Here is a 25,747-nt window from a genome sequence, read left to right on the forward strand (position 1 = left end):
AATGTTAAGTGAGTGATAATCTCATGTTAATTACTCATTTCTGTGTTTACTTTTCATTCCTTGATTAAACAGAAGTATTTGATTGAGGCAGGTTGCTCTCTTTGAAAGAATATAGAACTTTGAGCAGAAATCAAATGGGTTTTGAGGAAGGAAGCCAAATGGTCAAAACCACCCTAGCAACCAATTAAACAAAGATGTCGCGATCACAGCACTGTTGTGCCTGGCATCTGTTAAATGGGCCGTGGGGACCATGTTAATGTTTAGGAAGCATTCAGTTCTTTCCAGAATCACATTTACACATCTTCTTTCAGTTGGTGTCCACAGATGACAAATTTTAATCATTTATATAAATTCCTCCAAACCCCAGGCCTAGCGACAATGCTGGATCTTGTCCCCAGGCCACGGAGGTTTATCCAACTCGAGGCCTGCAGCTTCCCGGGAGCCACTGAAAATGTTTCATCAACAAGATGTACATACTGCCAGAAAACAGACCACTTCCGGTCTTTGTGGCCTAGGTCCCAGCATTTTGGAAACAGCTGCTGTTTCCTCTCCACGTGGCTCAGGCGTATGAAGAACCAACGTACTCACGTAGCAAAATTGTATCTTGGAGGCCAGAAAAATATTTCTCACCACAACTTTGTTCACTGTTTTCTGGATCTTGTTTTTTTTTTGTTTTACTTTTCTATAAATGAAAACTGCTTCTTCTTTCCTATACAAACTGTGTTCTTTTAATAGTCTCGTCTAAGTCTGTGCTCCAAGGATTGAAGCTTCATCTGATTTCTGTAGCCATCTCTTAGAATTCACTTTTCACTGGAGCTGTTTCGCTTATAGAAGAGGGCAGCAGATGTTAGCTGTGTCAGCAGAACCAAGATCTCCTGATTTCCTTTGTTCTAAACAATTTCCTCTCTGCCTTACAGGCTGGTGTGAAACAATTCTGCCAGAAATCCTGTGTTTGATGTGAAGGCAGATGAATTTCTAGAATGGGATGGTGAAGAAACTAGCTTAGGAGAGCGAATTTACATCAGAAATTTGCTTGATATGTAGAGGCGGGCTAAAGAAAGTTGAATAATCCTGAGAAGTGGTGTCAGCAGATAATAGAAGCCTGATAGAGTGAGAAATGTATGTTTCACTATGGGACGATCGAATGCAGTGACTAACAGCGGGGACTCTGAAGGCGCACTGGCTGGCTCAGATGTTGGATCTGCTGGTGGCTGGCTTTGAGACCTCCACAAATTAAAACACTGAGTGGGTACCAGGGACATGATGAGCACGAACATCAATGCTTGCTATTACTAGTCCCCTGTAGTCCTGGACATTTTTTGACACATTCTTATTCTCCAAAATCTCCTCTTTCTAATTTCATGAGGAAAACATGCCTCTTCAGATTCATATATTTTTAAAACATGTAAAAAATCCAAATACACAAATCATTTTAATAGATACATTTTGGTTGCTTGCTTCTTGATAACTTCCAGGAAAGTGAAAATGCTCTCGAAATTACACTTTTGTCTGTGTTATTTTAGTATCTGTAAATAGTAGGCCCACCCTGGAACCTGGATTATCAGACAGGGTGGGCTTCCCGTGGTCTGAGTATCTTGTCTTTGTTGCTAGACTGGGGACAAAGATAATTTGTCCCCCTGGAGCCCTCATTCCATGAACTCTACATCCCTTTGGACTTAGTTTTCATTCAAGTTATCGTGTAAGACAGAGAAATGTCTTCAGGAGGAGAATTATGTTGCTGAATAATAGAGCAGAAAGTGACTTCAGCAGTCACGAGGGCAACTCTTTTATTTTGCAAGCCCTGAGGTTCCAAGAGAAGATGAGATTCTGGGTAGAAGGCCAGGGAAAAGACAGGGGGCGTCTAACGCATGCTTTCAATGTATGGGGTAATGATACAAAGGGGACAGTAATTGGTTGTGGAAAAATCTTGAAAAACAAGTTAACTTACTCTATTTCAATGCTTGTTTTCCCCATTCTTGACAGATGAATCAACGTGAAATCTCAGGAACAAGATTCAAATGTTTGAAGAATTTTACATCTAGAAATGCTTTCATGACATGCCCTAGTCAGTTACATAACTGGACTCCAGGATGTGCACAGCAATTGCTAGGTCATTTTGCGGACAAATGAGATAATACATGGCAAACACTTTGTTCAGTGCCTGGCCCACGGAAAGCAGTTAGCAGATATTAGCTATTTATATTACCATTAATTGCTTCTGTCTGAGAATCATCTTTCAGCCATGAGGCTAGGCAGAAAAACATCTACGCACAACCTTCGAGATAGTTACTCTATCAGTCTTCACAGCCTCTGAAGAGTCAAGTAAGAAAAATCGTGTTATCCTGGCTGAAATGTGGGAAAACACAGACACTTAAGATTTGCAAGCACATTTCAATCACCCAGATAGCCAGAAGCAGAGAAACATATTCTTAATCTCCTGCCTTCTCCATCTGGGTTTAAATACTCTGGTTTTAGATGTTTTTAGTTTCTCAAGTCACTGACTGTGCAAAGGAACTCCTGCCGCCAAATAAAGGGAGCTCGCTTCCTCCTTGTCTGCCAAAGAGAGCTAGGGAAGGAGACAGATCTGTCTGTACACTTCCCCTTTACTGACATAAAGAAAGAGAGAGGAACTAACATGTGGGCTATTTTTTAAACATTATATTCATTTTTCTGTTAGAGAAATATGTAATAACCACTAGCACTTGTCACAAGGTAACTACTTGCCAAGCAATGCACTGAGTAATTTAAACATATTAACTCGTTTAATCCTTTCAACTGAGAAATCAGATGATCTTTGTCATCACCACTTTACAGATGAGGACACTGATGCTGAGAGAGGGTAGGGATCTGCCGAAAGTTCCAGAGCTGAAAGGCGGCGGGGTGGAGATTCCACTTCTGGGTGAGCAGTCGTCGTGCAGACTGGAAGCCCTCATCGGGACGTCGTAGGACCACGTTACTGCACAGGTCGGAAAAGAAGGAAAACAAGAGCAAAACTGGACTCCGAGTCAGCGTTGGATAACGAACAGCAGTTAGGAACCTGCTAATTAAATACCACAGGGGTAAGAGTTTTCCAATCTGGGAGCCGCTGGAGAAAACGCAGATGTATTCGACTGAACTCGAACATGCTTCCAAGCTGGGAAGACGGCAGCCTCGAGCTGGTCACGTGATCCCGGGGCTGCTCTCAGGCGGCGCCCAGAGGCGGGAGAGTCGGAGGCTCTTCCCCGCCTGTCCCTCAACCCCTGCACGTGCAGGTCGTCTGTCTGTGCTCATTTCCTCAGGAGAGGGTGACGGCAGGGTGAAAAATAAAAGTGCTAGGCGACTGCTCTCTTCCTGGCTTTTAGTTGCAAAGCCCAAGCACAGAGAGGGCACGAATTCGTCAAGCACACATCTCGAAGGTAAGAGCCTCCTTTCAGACGAATTGCCAACAGTGTTAGCAGGCTAACACGCAGGTCTCTAACCAGGCGTTAGGCACCCTTGTAAGCACGTATCTCTGTATTCATTTAATGCTCTAAAACCCTATGAGGGAGTGATCACGAGCATCCTTAGAATGCCCCAGAGGGGTCAGGATTTGTGTCTGTTTTTGTTTACTGCTTTAGATAAACAGGGAGGCACAGAGAGGTTAATAACGTGCCCAAAGTCCCACAGCTGGTCGTAGACGAGGGGATTTTGCAGTGTCCCCACCTGGGCTGGGATAGAAGAGAGAGGAAGAGAAATCTGTGGTTCTGGAGAGCAGAGAGATGCGAGGGCCCTATTGAGTCACCGGGGAGGTGGCAAGACCACATTGAGGAAATGGTGGTGGTGGGTGGTGGGCAGCGGGAGCCTCAGGCAGCATTGTCGGTGACTACACTGCCACGTGTGGGCGGGAGAGTGGCAGAACGAGGACCATGCAGAAGCCACCCACACAGGCAGTGGCGGCCTCCAGGACAGCCTGTGTTGACGCATGATCAGGATCAAACAGCTGCCCCTCCCCTCATCCGTGATTTGTTTTCGGTTTTTCTCCAGCCAAGCAGAATGGGTTGTAAAGCAGAAAATTGTTAGAGAAAATGAGGAAAGTGCTCTTTCTTGCATATCTGATTTTTTTTCCTTTTTTTTTTTTTTTTACTGAAGCGTTGTCTAGGGAAAGAATATTAACTGTGTCATCAGAAGGCCTAGGGTTTACTCCTAGCTTGTCCCATCCCAAATTCCTGGCCAATTTCCCTGTATCTGTTTCCTCCTGTGTAAACTGGGGATTAAAAATGATTGAGATGAGGACAAAAAGATTTTTTAAAAGTGTAAGTTGAAACACAGTGAAAGATAATTAACACAGTGTTAATTTTGTATAGTTCTCATTTCACTCTCACTTGATTTTGACTCACATAATATCTTTTTTGGAAGGTAAGGGGCTGTCCTTGTGTCTTCTTAATTAAACTTTTTACAGACTAATATTTATATTTCTTTTCTTTTCTTTTTTTTGTGAGGAAGATTGGCCCTGAGCTAACATCTGTTGCCAGTCTTCCTCTTTTTGCTTTTGAGGAAGATTGTCGCTGAGCTAACTAACATCTGTGCCAATCTTCCTCTGTTTTCTGTGCGATGCCGCTAGGTCCATGCCAGGTCCAAACCTGTGAACCTGGGCCATCAAGTGGAGCACGCCAACTTAACCACTATGCCACCAGGCCAGCCCCTTATTTTCACTTATGTTTACCATAAATGGATGTAAACAGATTTTTCAAAGTTTACAGTGCTTAGAAATAGAAAATATTACCTGACTGATAGGTTGCTGTTGCTGCCTAGGATGCAGTTTTCTGGAAGTTGAAGCCAGCCTGTCATTACAATGTTTCATGGATAGTCTGCAGGCCCAATAACGCACAGGCAGGCATTTTACTCCATCTTTCCCCCGGAGCTGTCCTAATATGATAGCTGGAATTAAGTCCTGCTCTCAGGAGTGAAAAAATAAATTGCTAAAACATTTAGACGTTTGTTACTAGTCTGTATAAAGATTATCAATGAGATGTATCAGGACCTTCTACTCTGGTGTGCTTTAAACAGTGTGACCCTTTTGAGGAAATAGTGTAGGTGAAGCGGCAATGAGAATTTAGAGTCCTTGTAAAAAGGTGATTTGTGGAGAAATAGAAATTGGGATCGTTCATTCATCAAATACACATTAGTGCCTACAACGTGCCCGGCGCTCCTCTCCATACTGAGGACACAAGAGTACCCTCAGCAATGAAGTCCTTGCCCTTCTGGAGCTTGCATGCCCCTGGGGGAGGCTGAGAACCACGGGCACACACTGTGGTCAGACACTGTGGCGGAGAAGCACACAGCAGGCGAGGTGCGACACTGCAGACGCAGGGTTCCGTGGGTGCGTGGTCAGCCAGGGCAGCTCCCAGGAGACCTCAAGGAGTGAGAAGGCAGGCCCTGTGTGCCTGTCAGGAGGGTCCACTCGTGCTCACGTTTTCTCATTCTCTAGGGGCTTGTGGTGCAAAACTTTAAAAATAAATGAACATGTAGCAGTTGGCTCATGTCAGCACCTACAACTTTGACTTTACCAGCTGTATGCAAATATCCGAGGTTCTTTATACACAGAAATCCGATACAAGAACAACCAGCAGTTTTTGCAGGCTCGCACTGCACACCAGGCATGTTCCATCTAAGAAACGAAGAAGAGACTTAGGTGGAAGTAAGTTGCCTCTTCTCTTTCATTGGCTTGTGACTGTCACTTACTTGTCATATGAACCCAAGTTGCAGTCACGTACGAGGGCATAGAAGATACTGGAGACTCCACAGAGACGCAGCACAAGTAAGTGATATGACTGGACTCTACAAAGATTAGAAATGAGGTAGTCTTCACTCTTCATTTTAGGGCTTAATTTTATTACTATCATAGTCTGTGTGTGACTGAGTGACTGTCTTGTCACCTATTTTCGCCATTTCACTTACTCTGACTTTGTCTCATTTGGAGCCTCTCTATGTTAGTGACCATGTGGGAATCAAATGGTAGTTTCTAAGAGAAATACAGGTACGAGAGTTTTTAAAAGATTTTAAGAGAATTTGAAAGATCCTTCGAGTGGATTTTAACACAGAAAATACAGTCAATACCAGAGGAAAAATTCTGTCCTCATCAGGGTTGGTGACTTCTTCCACAATTTTCCCAAGTGCTGTTTTCAATGTGTGAAGCAGTAGAGAATTTCATTTCATGGTTCTTCACTTGTCTTTTTTCTTTTAAATTCAGGGATTTTATTTGTGATATTTTCTATCACTTTAAGGCTCGTTTGGTTGAAGTGTCTTCATGTTATGCCAAGCATTGCATTCTATTATAATTTGGTTTCAAATGTCGTTTAAGGGATTTACCCCATCTAGGAATTTGAACTCACAGCTCCCAGAAAATATTTCTGTTCTTCTTCTTGCTTTGGCTTTAATGTGAGGCAAATGGTATTTAGTTGGCCTTTGATGGGAAATTAGAGATCCCGGCTTGCCAATTCAAAATTAAATATCCAGTGTTTGATTGAATTCAAGAACTTACTCAGTTAACAAACATTTTTATATTTCTCCATTGTCCTACATTTAACTCGAACCTGGCAACTTTTCCAGAACTGAGCTAGAAATGCTCAGGAACATTGTGAATAAGGGAAATCAAAATACTTTACCACCAACTGCTAGCAGGTAATACAGTGTTCTTAATTAACGTCATTATGTACAAGAAGTTCCTGTGTAGATAATGGCATCTCACGGGATTGCAGTCTGAATCCAATTTTTCATTTCAAAACACAATAGCCTATACAAGGGGAGTACAAACATTATACTCCACGCCACTACATGAATAGGTTTATTCCTGGTCAAGTTAAGACGTAGTAAAGAAGACTGTTGGCAAATTCACAAATTAATCTTTGTTTTCCTACTTCGAACTCATAGGTTTTGCTCCATCGCTAGGCCTATATAAAACTGTATCTGGAATTCCCAAGTATGTTTGAAGTCCTGTTTATTTCAGAGTAAGAGCTCCTGGAGACGAACACTTTCATGAATAAAATAAATTAAGATAAATAGCATTTATGTTTGGAATTCAGTTGTAAAAGGTTAATAGTTAATTCCTTATTTGTAAGTTTTCTGTCCATCAAAATTACTCCCAAAATTCTATCCCTTTTTTCAGTTATCTGCTGAAATCTTTAAGGTGCATAACGTGGTCATTGAATATTAACTTCCTTTGCCAGAGTTGAATTTGGATTGTTGTCACCTTTCTGGCATAGACTAGAATTTTTGAGACTATGTTTTTCTTTGCTCTTACAGCAATATACAGACTAGAATGCCGCCTTAGTTAAAATTAAATGGTTATGTTATGATAGTTTGCATTTTATCAATGACAGCATTAAAATTCCCTCTGGGATTGAATGCTCCTGTATTTTGTTGTTGTTAGTCGGCTGAAATGTATCAGTGTTATATAGAGTAAAAAGAGCTACAAACTTAGGAGAAAGAAAGGAAGGACCCAAGACAGCACTTGTCAAAAACACTATCATTTCCATGTAAAAGATTTAATTTCTCAACAAGTTTAACATAACTACAAGCTAAATCTCCTTTTGCATTTAATGCTAATTTCATATGAGTTCACATGTGGAAGTTTGTATCCAAGGTGTTTATTAGTCATCATTCATATGTTCTTTGAGAAACTGTATATCTTATTTTTCAAGCAGGATTCTAAGGGCTTTTTATTTCTCTGCTGAATCAGGGACTTGACATGGAGTGGAAGGACACCCGTGTTTAGTTTTAGTGTAAGCATAATCAACCTTTTTACTTCTTGTTTCTGTATCATTTCAGGAAATATATGCAACTTTCCCTATTTGGGATTCTTAACACAGAATCACAGTGGAAGGGCTCAGAAATGAAGCTAACAGGACAGAAGAGATCAGCACGGCAATGGAATTTGCCTAGGCCAGTCAAATCATATTTAGGTCTCTAATCCACCTGGATGTTATTTCTATGAATTATGGGAAGTTGGGGTCTAATTGTGTATACTTTTCCTCTTTTGTCTCAGAACCATTTTTGTCTAGTCTCTTAATGTCCCCACTGTAAGGTCATGCCGTCTTATATCTGAGCATCTTTTTCAAGACTCTGTGCATCTCCATATGTCTAGTCCTGAACAAATATTACATACCTTAATTACGAGGCTTTTTATATAAGTCTTGCCATCTGGTAGGTCAGGTCCTGTCTTGTCCTCTTGATTTGTCTTGGCTATTCTGGTCATTTCCATTCAAAAGTTAGGATCGGGTTTATCTGTAGACTCTTGGATTTTAAACACAGTCATTTTGATTGCAAATAAGGACAGTTTTGTCTCTTCCTTTTCACTCCTTTCCTGCCTTATCTACTGTTGTCTTAGCTTACTGAATTGGTTGGGCCTTCCAGGGCCATGTTGAATAGTAGGGGTAATGGTGGGGTTCTTGTTGTTCCTAACATTAGAGAAGATGCTTCTATTGGCTCCCCATTGTGTATGATGTTTGCTCTAAGTGTTTTGTAGACACTTATCAGGTTAAGGAAGTTTTCTTCTATTATCAGTTTGCTAAATTTTTTTTTAAGGCATTTCTTTAGCATCTATTGAGAAGATAGTATGGTTTATGATTTTTCCCTTTTAAATCTAGTATTGTAGTATATTATACAAATGGATGTTTTGATGTTGAAACAGCTTGCATTCCTGGGACAAACACTATCTTGTCATTATGTTTTATTTCTCTTTACACACTACTAAATTTGAACAGCTAATAAGTTACTTAGGATGTTTATATCTATGTTTATAGTGAGATTAGCCTACAAACTTCGTGTTTTAATATCTTTGAACATTTCTCATATTTCAATTGTCTGAAACTATTTGTAGAAGATAAGGATTACCTTGCCCTTGAAGATTAGGTAAAATTTACCTGTAAATCACCTGAACCTGGTGTCTTTCTTGGGATAACTAGTTACTAATTCAGTTTCTTTACTGGTTATTGTTAAATGCGGATTCTCAGTTTCTTTTTGATTTGAGTGTGTCAGTTTATATATTTCTCAGAATTTTTCCATTTTAATTTTTAGTGACAAACTTTAGTGACAAAGTTATTTGTAGTGTTAGCTGATGATTTTTAAATATCTATTTTATCTGCTATTAGGAGCCCTTTTTATTTGTAATATTAATGATTTGTGACTTACATTTTTTCCCTCTTTATCAGTGTTACTAGAGGTTTGCAATTTGACCTTTTAAAAGTTTCATGGAACAGCCTGCCAGTTGCTCTTTTCCAGCACACATCGCTCCAGGCTCCCAGCTGTGTGGAGGGTCTCATTCTCCTTTATTCTGAAGGAGCTAAGCTCCTGCCTGGCCTCACCTCCCTCCCCACTAGGGGCCTGCTCGCTGGGTCCTCTGTCTGTTCATCTTGGTCCAGGCAAAGTTGATCTTGCTTCTAATCCTCACTATAAATTTTCCTTTTATATTTAATTTGTCTTGTTTGTGTGCTTGCAGCAGGATGAGTTTATCAGAGGTCACAATCTTGAGGATTGGAGTCCAGTCAATCACACAAAGCTGACTCTAACCTCTCCCGGGGCAGGAACTGCCCCTTTCTCGCTCTCTCCGTCCCCGTCTCCCTTTTCGTTCGTTCTTTTCTTTCTAAACACACACTGTGCGCCAAGCACTGTGTTGGTACTTTACACATAATATTTTCATTACCCTTTTACAGATGAGGAAACTATACTATATTTTCACTACCCTTTTATAGATGTGGAAACTAAAGCTAGAAACAGATAACTTGCCCAAGGCCGTTCAGATCGTGAGTGGTGGGGTGGCTCCAAAGTCACAGCGCCCTTCCGCCATCCACCTGCTCTAACCTTGAGCTTCACCCCTTAGTCGGGTGGGGATGTTTTACCTTCATCCTTTTAGTCCATTATCCTTATGAAACAAAGGCTTTAACAAAGTGAGATTATTGTAACAGAGATATACTGCTACATGCAATACGAGGGAGAAAAATTCTTCCAGAGAGTATCCTCTATACTTATATTTAGCATTTATAGTAAATTTCCTTATATTTTCCTAGGCCATAGAAACATTTACTTGGAATTTTTTCTGTTAGTTCTTATGTAAAAGCTTTATAAAATATAGAAAGGATTTTTAGAATCAGTAAATATTTCCAACTGCATTTACCTTTACTTATTTTTCGTGTTATAAAAATGTGCACATATATCCTAAAAGTAAGTCTTCAACTTTGGAACTTTGTAGCTGTAGAAATCAAGAAACCAGACTTTTGCTCAGTGTAAAATGTAATATGCAAGTAACTACAGGAATGTGATGTGCACGCACAGTTTCATTGAGTTAACGACGGTTGACAGGATGTTCTAGAAGGAATGATAAGCATTTGTCAGATGTTCATGGAGTTGTGCCAAATCTTAGATTTAAAGATCTGCTTTCAGACAAATACAGCTAGCTATCAACCTATGCTAAGAATTTTTAAGTGTCTTCTTTACTTGAGTGAAATACAATATAAAATAGCACGGCTTTGCAAGTTAACAACAACCACAAACCACGCTTTGTTTTCATGCAGGATTCAGGAGGTGGACACTGATATTTGTGTGATATTTGACCAAATGTTTCATTTTTAATGTTGATCATATGGACATAAATGAATCTATACACATATATAATGTTTATAAGGAAAATATATATAATTTCTTTGTTGCCATGGAAGAATTGACCTACAACAGCACAAATCAATTTAAGCAATGGTATAAAATGCCTTTTAAATAAAAGTGGCAACTAAGAACGGTACTTTTCCCATTCTGAAGGCTTTTTTTGTCCTTTTCAGATTTAAAACAAATAAGTTAGGGAATTGTAACAACATGTTTTTATTTCCTCGGTAAGAATGTTCCCTTTATTATGATTACGTAAAATGTTTTGTTTTTTCAGAGGGAACCTTATTACTTTATACTTTTTATTACTACTTTTGTGACCTCATACTTTTCTCACTATTTATTTTTAACTTCAATGTTTCTAAGAAACTTGGAAAACTGCCTCATTGTTCTGATGGGCACTTCATTTAGTCCCCCAAATTTGAACTCCCTTTATGCGTATTTCTCCCCTAAATGAATTTAGGGCCTTTTCTCTGCAGAGGACATTCCCTCCCATGTTGATGTGTGTGGCATGTGCCACACTTCACTTGGGTAGGGGCTGGACTGGCTAATGGGAGTGGACAGGAGATGAAATGATTAGGGTGACTCTGCTTCCAACAAGGAGCACCACCTCCACTCCATGACCTCTGGACATGGAGAAGCTGGGCCCAGAGAAATGGATTCACTAGGAATCGTCATCCCCATCATTTCCTGGATCCTGAGGGGGTCTAGGTAGGCAACCAGATAGTTTTCTGGTAATCCTCTCTGCAGATAGACACCATGAACGCATTAACTTGAGATATGAACTTGGCAATCTAGATTTTCGTGATTTGTGTTTGACCGTTTATTTGATGTGATTTCAAATGGAACTTGATTTTGAGGCTTGAGCCCAACTTTTCTTTTTATCTCATATTCCATTAGTATCTTTGGAAGACCTCCTCGGTGGAGAATAAGCTATTTAAACGTGCCACTTTAAATAAATAATTGTTATTTATGATTTTTATTTAATTACTCTATTATTTATTTTGGTGTGCTGTACTCACAGTGTTTCTTCTTGACTATAGAACAAGTTCAAAGTTATTACTGTTAATAGCTAATAATTATTGTGTTTAGCATTATGCTAAATGCTTTACGTGTATTACCTTATTAAATCCCCAAATCCATATTAGTGTCTCTATAAAAAGAGGGCTTTGAAATTCAGAAAGATTTTGTTGACTAGCCCTAAGATACACAGCAACTAAGTGGAAGAATTGAATTTCAAATGAAAATGTTTCTTTCTCAGTTGCCTGATCATTATAAAATTATAATACATCATATTATTAATGCTTAAAATCAACTGTTTATAAACGATGGAATTGAGATGATACAAATCACAGAAAACTCACAAAATTATAATGACCTCCATCTAACCAATATGGTCAGTAATAGCAAACGTTCTGAAATGTAAGACTAATTTTCTTTCTTTCTTTCTTGCTCCTCCGTAGAGGGAATGGAGGAATATGCTCACCATTGTCCCATCCTACCAGAAGTCCCCAAGATGGGGTATGCTTGTATGGTGCAAGCAACCCAGTAAAACCCGGCAGCAGTAAGAGAGCAAAGAGAGCAATGTTTCCCTAAGCCTTTGATTCTCAAATGGCAAGGCCTCGGGCGAGGGAGGGAGGGGATGGCAGGTTGGCACACCGGCTCACATTCCTCTTGCATGCACCCTGCCTTGCCGTCCTTACTCAGCTGTCCTCACAAACTCAGCTGTGTCACCAAAGCAACAACAAACCAAATGTCAAACACCACCCATGACACATGACTAAAGGCAGGACAAATACATCTTAAAGTGGAAAGTTTTTGACTCTCTCCTGTGAATGCTGGTGTGTAGATAACCTTTCACTCTCAAGTCTTTTTATAAATAGAATTTGAATTTGATTTTATTTCTATCAAGTCTTCCCCATATGTTATTAGGATAATGATTAATTATTCTGGTTTTGAAATATCCTCTAATATCTCCAGTTATCTCAAAAGATGCCATAAAATTTTCAAAAAGTCCCCAAAGAAACATGTTGAAACTTCTCTAAGGGGCTGTTAACATAATCCTTCCATTTTTCTCTTTGCAGAATCACACCATGCCAAACTACAAACTCACTTATTTTAATATGAGGGGAAGGGCAGAAATTATCCGTTACATATTTGCATATTTAGACATAAAGTATGAAGACCACCGAATAGAACAAGCTGATTGGCCTGAAATCAAATCAGGTAAGTAGCACAAATAATAGTTTGTGGAAATGTGGGAAAAATATGTTTCTAGAACCTTTCATCTTTCCTCAGGGAAATGAGAAAATAAAAGTTTTTAAATCTGCCGTAGCTTTACATTGAGAAGCAGCAGTTCAGCCAAGTTAAGTAAATGCTATGTGACTCGGGAAATTTCCTATTCGAGGTGAAAACAAAAACCTCACAGAGAATATAAAGATAAACTAATATTAAGCTTTGTCAGGAAAGCTGAAATGAGGGAATACTGAAGTCAATGTTCTTGACAATTGGAATTGGTGGGCTTGCCACAGATATCTATGTTTTGACAATGGATCAGATATGTTGCTCTAACAGAAAAGCAAGCTCAAAGTGACTTAAATAATAAGGAAATGAATTGCATTACATAATTGAAAATTTCGAAGTAGGACAGGTTTCAAAAGATGGTTTTATCTGCTTTTTCTCCTCTGTGTTGGCTGTATCACGAGGCCAGTAGCGATGTGTTTGCTGCAATTCCAGCCTCACATCCTTGGACAGCATCATCAAGAGGATAGAAAGAGAAAGAAAAAGAGAGAGAGCCTTGTTTCCTTCAGTGTTCCCAGATGAATGAAGGAAAACTTTTCTGGAAGACCTCAGCAAAGTTCTTGTGTCTCACTGGCTCACATTGGGTCACGTGTCCATTTCTGAGCCAGTCACTGGCAAAAGGGATGAGGACAACCTTAGAACTGTCTGATCCACCTCTGAATTCGAGGATGGAATCAGTTTTCATGAGGCATGTGGCTTTATGAGAGAGGAGTGGATCTGTGAACAAAGCTGGGATCTGTTTGATCAGAGGAAAGAACTAATTGGCAAATTGGGCGGGTGACCCAATGAAAACATGCTACTTACCACTCAGGCAATGGCAAAGAATTAGAAATATTGTTACCTAAACAAACAACAGTATGTGGTTCTCAGTAAGTTGTAAATTATCCTTGAGATGCTTGCCATGTTACCTAGAAATACGAACTAGATATTAATTACATGTCTAAAATTCACGTTTATGAGTGGATTATTACAGAATCACATAAAAATGAAGTTGAGGAAAACAACTGTCACGTCCTTGAAGACGATCTGGCCCCTTTTGTAGATTCCCTACAGACCCTATGTCATTTCATTTCTCTAGTCTGCCTATGTGGGATATATTGTTGTTTCTGTCTTATAGTTGGGATGACTGAAGCACACGGAGTTTAGGTAATTTTTCCAGGTTCATAGCCCTAACAAGGTAGAGCTGATTTTCAAACACAGGTCAATTTAATAATATGGCTAAGTTATTTGTGCTAGATAATGCCAACAACAATAATACCAGGATAATTGGTATATTAACAATAAATATTGCCACACACTTTTTGGAAGCATCAGTTCCCTAGAAGTCATTGTCCCCATAGCCACTTTTTCTTATCAGAGAACTCTGCTCTAGTGGGATAGGATATCTTATTTCCTGTTCTCATAAAACGTTACCATTAATATCCAAATGTGTTCTAATACCAGAATTTGTACATGGGATGTTTAATTCTGTGGACATAAAATAGGTAAAAATTAATTTTATCTACTAATTAAGATGGATAGCAAGTTGCAGAGATGTTACATATAACAAATTCTGCCTTTCAATTTTTAGATATAAGTTCTTTGAGTGCCTCTTACCCTATTCTACCTTGATTTTTCATTATGTTTTTGGAAATGGAATTGCTGCATTTTCTTAATATTTTCATGGATTCTTAGAGTTGAAAGAGATCTCAAAGTTCCTGATGGTTAGGATATAGTTTCAAATGCTTTAACAGACAGCCAACACAAAAAATGGCTTAAAGAGGATAGAAATTTATTTCCTTTGCATAAAAGCCCAAGCTGCTGTAATGATTCTGTTCCACGAAGTTGTCAAAAATTAGGCTCCTCCTTTTCTGTTGACCTGTCACCCCTAGTGGGTTGTCTCAGTTACTCAGTGTAAGATAATTCATTCTCCTTCTACACTCCATTCATACATGTGAAAAAGGAAAGGGGACACACCTCTTCCTTTTAAGAGCCTGACCAGAGAGTTTCACACATCGCTTCTGCTTACATCCCTTTGGCTAGAACGTAGTCACTGTACTTCAAGGGAAGTTGGAAAATGTTGACTTTATTGTGGATAATCATTTGCCCAGTTAAAAATCCAAGATTTATTACTTTGAGAAAAAAGGAAAGAACAGATGTTGAAAAACAGTTTCTATTACAAATTTTATCTGGTCTCATCTATTCAATTGAGGAATACTCTCTAGTGTTTGAAACTTTCTATGGCATCTCCTCTGCTATGGCCTAGAATATCATTGGGTTTTCTACTAAAAAGTTCTTCCTGGTCCAACCTGGTAGATTGTGCACAGGTGTTTACATTTTTTTCTCTCCTTTAATAACATTAAGGTACTTTTTTTCCAAAAAAAGGCAAAGACCCACAAGGACAAAGAAATCAAGCTTGAATATGATAGCTCTAGAAAGGAATATCAGGGACGAAAAGTTTAAAAATTTGATACAAACAAGTCAATAAAATGATGAAAAATAAGGAAATCCCCCAGAAAGTACAACAATAGGAAAAAGAAATGAAAGATAAGAGAAAAAAGACAAGGAAAATTGAGAATCAATCTGTTTAGGAGGTTCAACTTCTCAATGAAATTCTAGGAGAGAACAGACAATAGAAGGAAGGAGAACTTTTAAAAGAATCTTATACACAATTGGAGTCCATCTCCTGATGGCTTTCATACATTGGTCTTGGGTTATCACTGTAATCCATGGAGAACAGATTGTTCCTTCTTTCACATCAAGTTATTTGAAGAAATTTAGTACCTTTAAGGCATCATAGAGAAAAAGCCAGTGCTGGGTAGCCAGTTCAGTGAAAATACTTGGAGTGAAGATAAAGGTCTTCGAGTGAATTCAGACCTGCGTCCCCAGCTAACTCATGTGTCTGGACGTCTATTTAGATGTCAACTTTTGGAACTTCCTTGATTGTTTCCCTGTCAGCGTTGTGAATTTCAGTCCAACCTTCGCACCCCTGGCTCTGCTTCTTGATTTAGATGCTGTTTCCCACAGACTATCTGAGATCTGCAATCACATCTAGGCCCAAGGGAAGACTCTTTTCTCTTCCTTGAGTCTTCCATCTATATCCCCTGGTTTGAGTTTCCTCGCGACGCAAGTATGTCTGCCATTTAATGTGTGGTGCCTGTGGGGAGACACAACGTTCCAGTCGCAAGAGCGGCACAAAGCAGAATGGGACCATTGCTCTAGCACAGGTCTAGATTATTATTCTGATACATCTTACCAAGATCACAGTAGTTATTTTGGTAGCTGTATCACACTGACGCCTTATATTCAAGCATCACTAAATTCCTCATAAGCTTTTGGACAGGTGACCCTGTTACCTCCAACAGTTCTGAAATTATTTTTTTCTAGAACCAAATGGAGGACTTAGCATTTGTCTTCTTAAATTTCTTCTTGTTAGATGCACCCCAATATTCCAACTGTTGGCAGTTATCCCGAGCTTGGCTCAAATGGTTCCAGTAGGTGACAGCTCACCATCTCATAAGAAAACACATTCTGTTGTCAGTAGTTCCAGTGTGACCAAAATTATCCTTCACCTTGAGTTAACATCTGCCCTTTTGTTCTGTTACTTGTAGTTCTAGTTCTGCATTTGAGAGAGAGTCAGACTAAGTCAATTTTTTCTTCCATCTGATAGCTGGGCCGTATCTGGAGATGGCTGTTATGTTCCACTCTGTTTGTTTTGTCTCCTCCTGTGAAGAGTGCCATGTTCTTCAGCCAATCCTCATGAAACGTGATTTTAGACCCCCTCTAACTTGGATACTCTCCTTTGAGCTTGCTCTGATTTTTAATGTCTTTCTCAAAATATGGCTCTTAGAACTAGCAAAACAGCTTGAGCCAGGATTCCAACTGACCTCAGTTGGAATCTCATCTCTACCAGGTGTGTGACCTGGACTATTTACATAACCTCTCTTCACCTCATTTCTTCAGTTATAAAATGAGATAGTAATTAACGCCTGCTTCATACGGTGGTTGTAAGGACTAGAAGACCTAATGGGCGTGTAAAATGTTTAGAACAATGCCTAGCACAAAGGAAGCGCCGCCCCACCCCCCTAATGTTAGGCATGTTAATTCCCTCTTGATCACATACCTTGCTTAAATAAGGCATCACAATTCGTGTCAGCTTGTTTGGGACTTCGTTTTGCTCGCTACCGTCTCTCAGGCACTCGAACAGTACCTGGCGCGCTCATCAGGTGAGTACTCACGATGTTTCATTCCCGAGGAGATCCGCAGTTCATCTTGTACTTATTCGGTGTGCGCACGAAAGACACTTGAAGGCTGGGGCTAAGAGCTGTGTTAGCGTCATGGGAGTAAGAGTGGAACTTTATCCTTTTGCCTCTTTCCTAAACAATTATATGTCCAAAACTGAGGCACTGGTTGGGAAGACTGTGATCAATTCATATGGCAAAGTATAAAGAAAAGTCATTAAAAAGATAGTTTCACTGATTTAGAAAAATTCTAAAAGGATATTGTCACATGAAAAAAGTGGGTTATAAACATTATATACATTATGATTTTTTAAAAAATATATATGGGAAGGCAATTAAAATGGTTATAATTATGTGGTAGAATTATTTTTATTTATCTTCATCTTAGAATTTTTCTATTAAAATGTGCATTACTTTCTGACAAAAATATAATAGGTTTAGATAAGAAAACAAAGTAGAATTTACAGATAAAATTTTAATACATCTGCTGTGTCTATCCTATGTTTGTACAAATATGCTTGCTGCCTCACTATACACTTCAAATAGTCCCTCATCGAAATAAGAATTTGGCTAAATTCCTTACCATAACTCAGTAAGTAAGTCAAACTCTCCATATTCTTCAGACTATGGTTTTAAAAATATTTCATGTGATCCCTGATCAAGGCCACAAAATTAATGAAGCTTTAAAAGAAAGGTTTTCAAATAGTTAAGTAGTAAGTTCACGAGATGATATCTAGTTTCACTGTAAGCCTGGGTCCCAGACCCGGGTCTGTCACTGGCTATAGCAGGTCTTCTAACCAGGTCTTTTTTTTTTTAAACTTGTAAAATGTAAACATTCCACTAGAGGGTCCCTAATGTCCCTTTTAGAATAAATATTCAAGAATTCCATAACTTCAAAATCATGCTTTATTTCCACAATTATCAGCAAAAATGGAAGTAGCACAACTTGATTTCGTTATGGAAGTTGATTCTTTGCTTGTTTCATTTTAAGCTCTTCCATTTGGCAAAATCCCCATTTTGGAAGTCGATGGGCTTAACCTTCACCAGAGCCTCGCAATAGCAAGATACTTGACCAGAAACACAGGTAACAGGTTTATTGTGTTTAAGATTTTTCATAACTGAAAAAAATACATGACATATATTCAATATTTCTTAAATAACTTTATTATTGAACAAAGAAAAATGGAATTAAATGCTAGAGAAATGTAAATGTCCCCTCTGTATCAGTTTAATTTTCCATGAGTTTCCCAGACAATAATTTTATTTTTATCACCTGCTGCCCCTCCTGCCCCACACCTCCTTGCCCCAATCCCTAACTGAGAAAATTGGACAGATATGTCTGAATCCAAACTTTGGCCAGCATGCCTAGCATAAGTTATCAGAGAAGATTAATTAATAGGAAAGACATATGGTATACAGAGCTTGAAATGACGCAGACTGTTAAAATCATGTTCTCGAGGTCCTTCCTCCTAATCACGCTGAAAACAACAGAAGGGGAGTCTTCTCTGCCTCCACCAAGGGCCACCTGAGGCTCTCTGTGGGTAGCTGGCTTCTGGATCATCTCCCGACCATGGTGAGATAAGGAGAAATACAGAAACTGTTGGTTCTCCTCTTTGCCTGATGCCCTTTCTCCCACCCTCATACAGTCCCCCATAGACCCCCCCCCAACACTCTTTTTGAGGAAAAAGCTATGTTTGGTTTCTTTTACAGTGCCTTTCTAATCGGTCTGCAGAATCACCATGCCCCGCTCCCCACCCTATTCCTCTTCCCCTCCCCTGACAACCACTGTGATCCAAGCCATGGACACGTGGTTAGCTCACAAATAAAATGGGCCATAATTACTAGACCTTCATTTTTGGTCTAAAGTAATGTGTATGTGTTAAAAATACAAAAATTTTGGTTTTCACTAACACATGTTTCAACAAACAAAATTCTTTGGAAGTTTAGAAGAGATGGCAATTACTTCAGACTATGGAAATTTGACTTGGAAGTGAAAATGACATTTGAGTTGAGCCTTAAAGGATGCCTAGAATTTCAAGAGGAAGACCTGGACTTGGGCAGGATTTCTCAAACTGTCTGTGCATCAGGATGGCTTGGAGGGTCATTAAAACACGGATTGCTCAGCCTTGACTCCAGAGATCGTGATTCAGTAGTCCCGGGGTGGGGCCCAAGAATTTGCCTTCTTAACAACTTCCCAATGATGCTGATGCAGCTGGTCCATGGACCTCACTTGAGCATCTCTGGGCTAGAACATTCCAGGGAGAGAGAAAATGGCATGAGAAAAAGAAAAGACCTTCAAATTTGCCAAGTGGAGGAGAAGTAGAAAGAGAAATCAATAGAAAAATAGATTGAGCCCTGGTTAAAAAGGTCCAGAGACTGGATGTCATTCCTTAAGCAATTGTAGGGTTTTTAAAAATTGAGATATAATCGACATATAACATTATATTAGCTTCAGGTGTACAACATAACAATTTGATATATGTATATATTGCTAAATGATGACCACAATGTCTAGTTAACATCCATCACCACACAGTTAGAAATTTTTTCTTCTTGTGATGAGCACTTTTAAGATTTACTCTCTTAGTAACTTTCAAATATACACTACAGTGTTATTAACTATAGTCCCCATGCTGTACATTACATCCCCAGAACTTATTTCTCTTGTAACTGAAAGTTTCTACCTTTTGACCACTTTCACCCATCCCCCCACCTCTGGCAACCACAAATCTGTTCTCTGTATCTATGAGTTTGGTATTGTTTTTTTTTGCATTCCACACATAAGCGAGATCATACAATATTTATCTTTCTCTGTCTTACTTCAATTGTAGGTCTTCATCTAGAAAAGCAACGTGATTATAGCTATGAGCTGGGGGAGATTATTCTGGCATACTTTGTATTTGATTGGCGTGACCTCAGCGATGCACAGTTAGATGCATCGGAAATAGTTCAGACAGCAACGGAAAAGAAGGAGTGAGGAAAAATGAGGAAGTTTGTGATGACAGCATCAGCATAGGGCTAGAAGACAGATATTGGCATGTGGGGGCATCTGTTTGACCAGGAGAGTAAGGGGCTGGCAGGCAACAGCGTGGACAGTTTGTCATTCTCTTAGCTCTTTCTCCTCTCCTCCTCCTCTTCTTAAAAAAAGGGAAACATTCCTTCACTTGCAATACCCTTTCAATGTCCAGTTGGCCGTAAGTGCCTTGCAGGTAAGGAATTTCTCTTTTTTGTTCACTGCTGTAGCCTCCAGTTGGGGCCAACCCACAGTTGCAGCCTGGTAATTATTTGTTGAATGAATGAAGGAAGAAGAGCTGGTTTGAGGTAGGACGTGATGACTCCATTCTGAGATTTGCTGAGGAAGTTCAGGGGCCAAAAGGATACACAGAGAATGTCTAAAAGGAGGCTGAGAATATGGGAAAGGACCAAACATGTTGAATAAGGAGTCATCTGCATAAAACTGATAGCTGAAGCCTTGAGCATGGAAGTCAAAGTAGGGATGAAAATGAGTGAAGAGAACCTATGATAAATTCAGAGGGACTTTTCAAGGTCAGAAAGAAGAATCAACCTTTGAACATCACACACAAAAAACATAGTTTACAAAAGAACTCTAAATCACTAAAGCATTTTCCTTCACTTTTAACAGCTTTATTAAGGTGTGATTTACACACAATTCACCCATTGTCGGTATACAGCTCCTTGATTTTTAGTAAATTTATACAATTCCACACTGAAGCATTTTAAATTGACACCAATGAGAAAATATTTAGGAAGACCAATTATTTCTTAGCAAAATGATGATCAACGAATGGCAGGAAAGAAAAAAAAATCCTTTATTATTTTAAACTTATAGTTTCCAGGAAGAAAACAAATGCTCCTGACAAAACTTATCTCCAAAAAATAATAATAATTCTTTTTATAAAACAAGTGATAATGTACGTGGTACAGGTTATTTATTGTAGTACTGCTTATATTAGCAAAAGAGTGGAAACAAACCTAATCGGTTGAGGCTAGTTAAATAAATGGTGGCACTTCTGCTTAAACGAACCCTGTGTAGCTGAAAAAGAGCAAGGATGCCCTTGAGGGCCTTGCAAGGATAGATCTCTGGGATATATGGGGGAGGTGCCTATTGAGTGGCATAGATATTCTTATTTTCAAAAAGAAACAATGGAAGAACGCAAAAGAACTAATAAAAGTGGTGACCAATATGGTAGGTGGGTAAGGGAGCAAAATGAGGCACATGGTGGTAGGGGGGAAGTTAGTCTTCACTGGAAACTGTTTTAAATTGCTTTGAATTTTTGAACCATATGAATATATTGCCTATTTTAAAAAAAGCGTCTTAATATAGTAAATTAAATCAAGCATATTCTTGGGCATAAAATGGCTTCTCTCTATTCCATAGATTTGGCTGGAAAAACAGAATTGGAACAATGTGAAGTTGATGCAATTGTGGACACGTTGGATGATTTCATGTCACGTTTTCCTTGGGCAGAGAAGAGACAAGATATAAAAGTAATGTGATCAGTTGGCTGTTACTGCCATTAACCGTATCCACTTGCCAGACTTTAGTCAGGTGCTTCAGAAAGTTCCTTTTAAAATACCATATTGTATTAAAAAGTTTAAAACAAAGTACAGTGATTCCCTGCCCTACCTCCTCACATTAACCCCTCCTCAGATATCACCCTCTTTTTAACCCTTTTAGCTGTTTTTTTGGATTTACACATCTGCATTATTCCTAGAGAATGTGTAATATGGCTCTCTTTCATTTGCTAATTTTAGTTTCTACTGACTTCTTTTATAGTAATAAGAATTTATGTCTTACATAGTCATCCTCTCTGCTTCCCTTTCCCCAAACTCCCAAAATAATGATATTAAAGTTTTTTGGTTAACTCCTATTCAGTCATCACATTAGCATGCCTATGCAAATATTATACAGAATTGTGCATTGTAGTACTCTTAGATTTGATTTCCTTTCTCACTTTTCCTCCTCAAAATCAGTAATTGCCTTTTTTCATCTGCTGAATTCTTTTTGCTTTTATTGCTGAACCTTCCCACACTATCCAATGGCCTGCCAATACTGTTTTCCACAAGGTCAATGATATGAGATAATCTGTTATTTCCATTATTTTCTTGGAGATTTCCATTCTCCTTTGTAGAGCTGCCTGGGCCTTCTGCACAGCTGTCATCATCAGACTGCCCTTCACTGCTGTCCCAGGGATGTCTTTCTTTTGATTTCCTGGATTCCATCTTTGTCTTCGTTTACTCCTTTGTTTATTTGGGGCACATCCTCTGGTATTCCAGGAGTTAAAATGAAGGCTTGATGAGAAGAGGTATGATGTTGACAGACAGTGTGGAGGTGTCTGTCTTGTGTGTCACACCGCTTCAGTCTGGTTTGGTTGACCTAGAGCCCTGGAGCACAGTTGTCATCCTGGAATCTTTATTATCATCTTGGATGTTTCTTTTGATCCTTTCTTGGGTTAATTCTTCACTTTTCCATCCTTGTTTTTGTGGAGCAATCCTCCAATAGCTTACTGAGCATAGGACAAAGTTTGGGGCCATGTTTATCTAAAAATATTTTTATTTCATCTTCATACTGATTTCATCTTCATACTTATTTCATAATTTGGTTGGGTATAGATTTCTATATTGAAAGTAATTTTTTTTTTAGCATTTGGAAAGCATTTATCTGTGGTCTTCTAGCTGTTGAGAAGTCTGAATCCAATCTAATTTCTGACCTTTCAGACATGACTTATTCTTTTTCTCTCTGAAAGCTGGGAATACTCTTGGCTGTAGAGTTCTAAAGTTTTATAATGATTAGTCTTGGTATGATCCTCTTTTCATCCATTGTGCTGTCTTTAAAAAATTTTTTTTTTTGCTGAGGAAGATTCACCCTGACCTCACATCTGTGCTAATCTTCCTCTAGTTTTTAGCATGTGGGCTGCCAGCACAGTGTGGCTGCTAACAGAGTGATGCAGGTCCACGCCTGGGAACTGAACCCAGGCTGCCGAAGTGGAGCGTGCTGAACTTAACCATAGGCCACTAGGGCTGGCCCAAATTGTGCATTCTTCTTTTGGGGCCCTTTCAAATCTGGGACTTGTGTCCTTTAATTCTAGGAAATTTCTTTTAATTATTTCATTGATAATTCCCTCCCCCTTTCTTTTCTTTGATCCATTATATTAGAATTCCTGTTATTCAGATGTTGGATCTTTTCTCTACTTCCCATCTCTTTGTTTCTTTGCATTACTTTCAGGAAGAATTCTTCAACTTTACTCATCAACCCTTCTCCTTGGTTCAAAATTTCTGATAATTGTGTTTTTAAATTTATAAGGACTCTTCTTCTGTAATGTTCTCTGTTTTCTAAAAAACATTATTTTATATTTACTTAATGGATGTAATATCAACTCCCTGCCTATTGTATGTTTGTTAAAAGTTGCTATTTTTCCTCTTTGTTTTGGTCTCTTTCATTCTTTAGGAGTCAGAGAATCCTTTATAGTCCACGGTAAAGGTAGAGAAAGTAAAGATTACTCAAAGCTCTCAGCATGTGGATGGGGCTTGTTGATTTTCAGCATCACTAGGCCCTTTGGGGCTATTTCTCAACATCACTATCTTCAGGCATCTCCTTAGAGAAGACAGTCTCCTGCCCAGAAGTAAAGGCCTGACTGCCAGTGTTCTGGGAGGCAAGTAGCAAAAAGAAGGCCGAGAGTCCAGAATTTAGCATCAGGGTGCATATACTCACTCAGCACATTGTATATGACACCTCCCACCTCAGAGACCGTCTGTTTCACCGTCTGCAGCCTCTGTGAAGGATGCAAGGGGCAGGTGTCTAGCAGCGTGCGAGGAAGGAGGAGATCTTATGCTAAAACCACTTCTGTCACAGCTTTCCTCCAATCCTCATTTTATCCCCCCTTCCCGCCTGACCCCCTTCTAGATCTACCCTGCCACTTCCTGAACCACGTGAGGGTTTGGAGGGTAGGTAGTGTTGGTTTTCAGCTTTCCTTTTGCATGTACCATTCATCTATCTGTTTTACAGCTTTAGATTGTGTCTGCTCTTGTCTCCTCTCCTGTTTTCCACCTCCTTGCAGGCTCTACCTTTTCAAAAATATGCATTTATTGTGGTTTTGGGATGAAAAAGTTATATATGTGTGTCAAATCCATCATCTTTATTCAGAATTCTAAGTAGACTTCCTTGGATATTCTCCATTACAGCCCACTCGTGGTTTCCTTTGGGGCGCTCATCACAATCTATAATTTAAAATAAACTTCCTTGTTTGTCTCCTCCAGTAGAATGTGCCACGAGGGCAGGAATCATGTCTGTTTTATTCGCTGGTGTACCTCCACACCTACCACAGTGCCTTTAGGCAGCAGGCACTAAATACCTGTTGAATGAGTGATAGGGAGAGCTAAATTCATCACTCGCTCACCTATGCCGATGCTGTTCAAACCCTTTTCTGTGTTTTATCTCAGTCGCTCCTCTCTAGGCCCCCATGAGGAAAGTGTTCTTTATTGACATGCTCACTTTGCAGATGAAGAAGCTGAGAAATAGAGTGGCTGTGGAGTTGCCCAAGTCAGACATCAAGACTGCCCGGCTGTAGAACCCAGAGCCTCATCAGCTATGCATACTTTCTCTTAAATTAGTGACCAATTCCCAAAGCATTCCTTTAGGAAGAAACTGTTCTTACTCTAACTTTCCAGATGAAGAACTTGAGGTTCATGTGGTTTAAGTAACTTGCTTAAGATTATTTAGCTAGTAAGTGGTGCAGAAAGAATTCAAATCCCATCACTCTGGCTCGGACTCCATGTTCTTAACCACTGGGTGTAATGCCACAGCGGCAGCAGCTGGGCATGAATTGTTACGTACATGTTACAGCTTAAGGCCTATTTCCAAAAGCTACAGCACAGAACAAATGCAGCCTTATCAATTTACTTGAGCACATTTGTTCTAAATACTATTTAATTAGGACCTCTTGATTTGAGTAGATATTTGGAACATAAAATTATTCACATTTACTGATTCCTTGACATAAACGCAAGGTGTGTGAGGAGACAGACAGAGACAGACAGACACACACACACACACTTATATCTACATATATACGACTAACTAGGACAAAGTCTTAAATAAAAACTCAGCTTTGATGATAGAAATACACTTGGGCTCTGGAGTCAGACTGCCAGCCCTGAATCCTGATTCCTTTCTTACTAGTTGTCACTTAGCTCTCTATCAATGGTTCACATTCTTTGCCTGTAAAGTAGAGATATCATAGAATCTACTTTGACATATGTTGGCAGGATTAAATGGTAGCACAAGTACCGATGGCTAGGTAGAAACTGTTCAATAAATATTAGCTATTGTAATTAATACAGTGTTATTATATAGTTCAGTGCTCATTGTTTTTCCTTTTCTTTGTCAGACATGGCATCTATATTTTATATATCCTTATAAATACAGAGACAAGTAGATAGATATCCCCAACTTAGAAAAAAGTATCTAAAGCTTTTTGTTCTACATGCCAAAGACCCCACCGATTGACACTTTATCAAGAGATAGGCTTGCCTTTCTCTATTTTGTACCCTTCTGTGGCTGAGGCTCCATAACAGAGGCAACCTTCCAGAGGAAA

General features: G+C 39.2%; 1 protein-coding gene across 4 annotated transcripts in view; it reads left to right on the forward strand.

Moving 5' to 3' along the window:
- Positions 1 to 2,605: 2,605 nt before the first annotated feature.
- HPGDS (hematopoietic prostaglandin D synthase) overlaps positions 2,606 to 25,747 on the forward strand; it is a 29,990-nt gene continuing 6,848 nt past the window's right edge. Inside the window, exons 1-4 of one of the 4 annotated variants that reach the window (XM_008522341.2) lie at positions 2,606 to 3,395; positions 12,696 to 12,837; positions 18,124 to 18,216; positions 21,532 to 21,641. In XM_008522341.2, the coding sequence (XP_008520563.1) occupies positions 12,705 to 12,837; positions 18,124 to 18,216; positions 21,532 to 21,641 (336 nt within the window). In that variant the 5' untranslated portion in view covers positions 2,606 to 3,395; positions 12,696 to 12,704. Of the gene's footprint in view, positions 3,396 to 5,278; positions 5,777 to 12,695; positions 12,838 to 18,123; positions 18,217 to 21,531; positions 21,642 to 25,747 lie in introns of those variants that run through there. The other 3 variants (XM_070612616.1, XM_008522342.2, XM_070612618.1) reach the window with 3 other exon arrangements.

This window comes from Equus przewalskii, chromosome 3 (genome assembly GCF_037783145.1).
Source record: "Equus przewalskii isolate Varuska chromosome 3, EquPr2, whole genome shotgun sequence".
Lineage (NCBI taxonomy): Eukaryota > Metazoa > Chordata > Mammalia > Perissodactyla > Equidae > Equus > Equus przewalskii.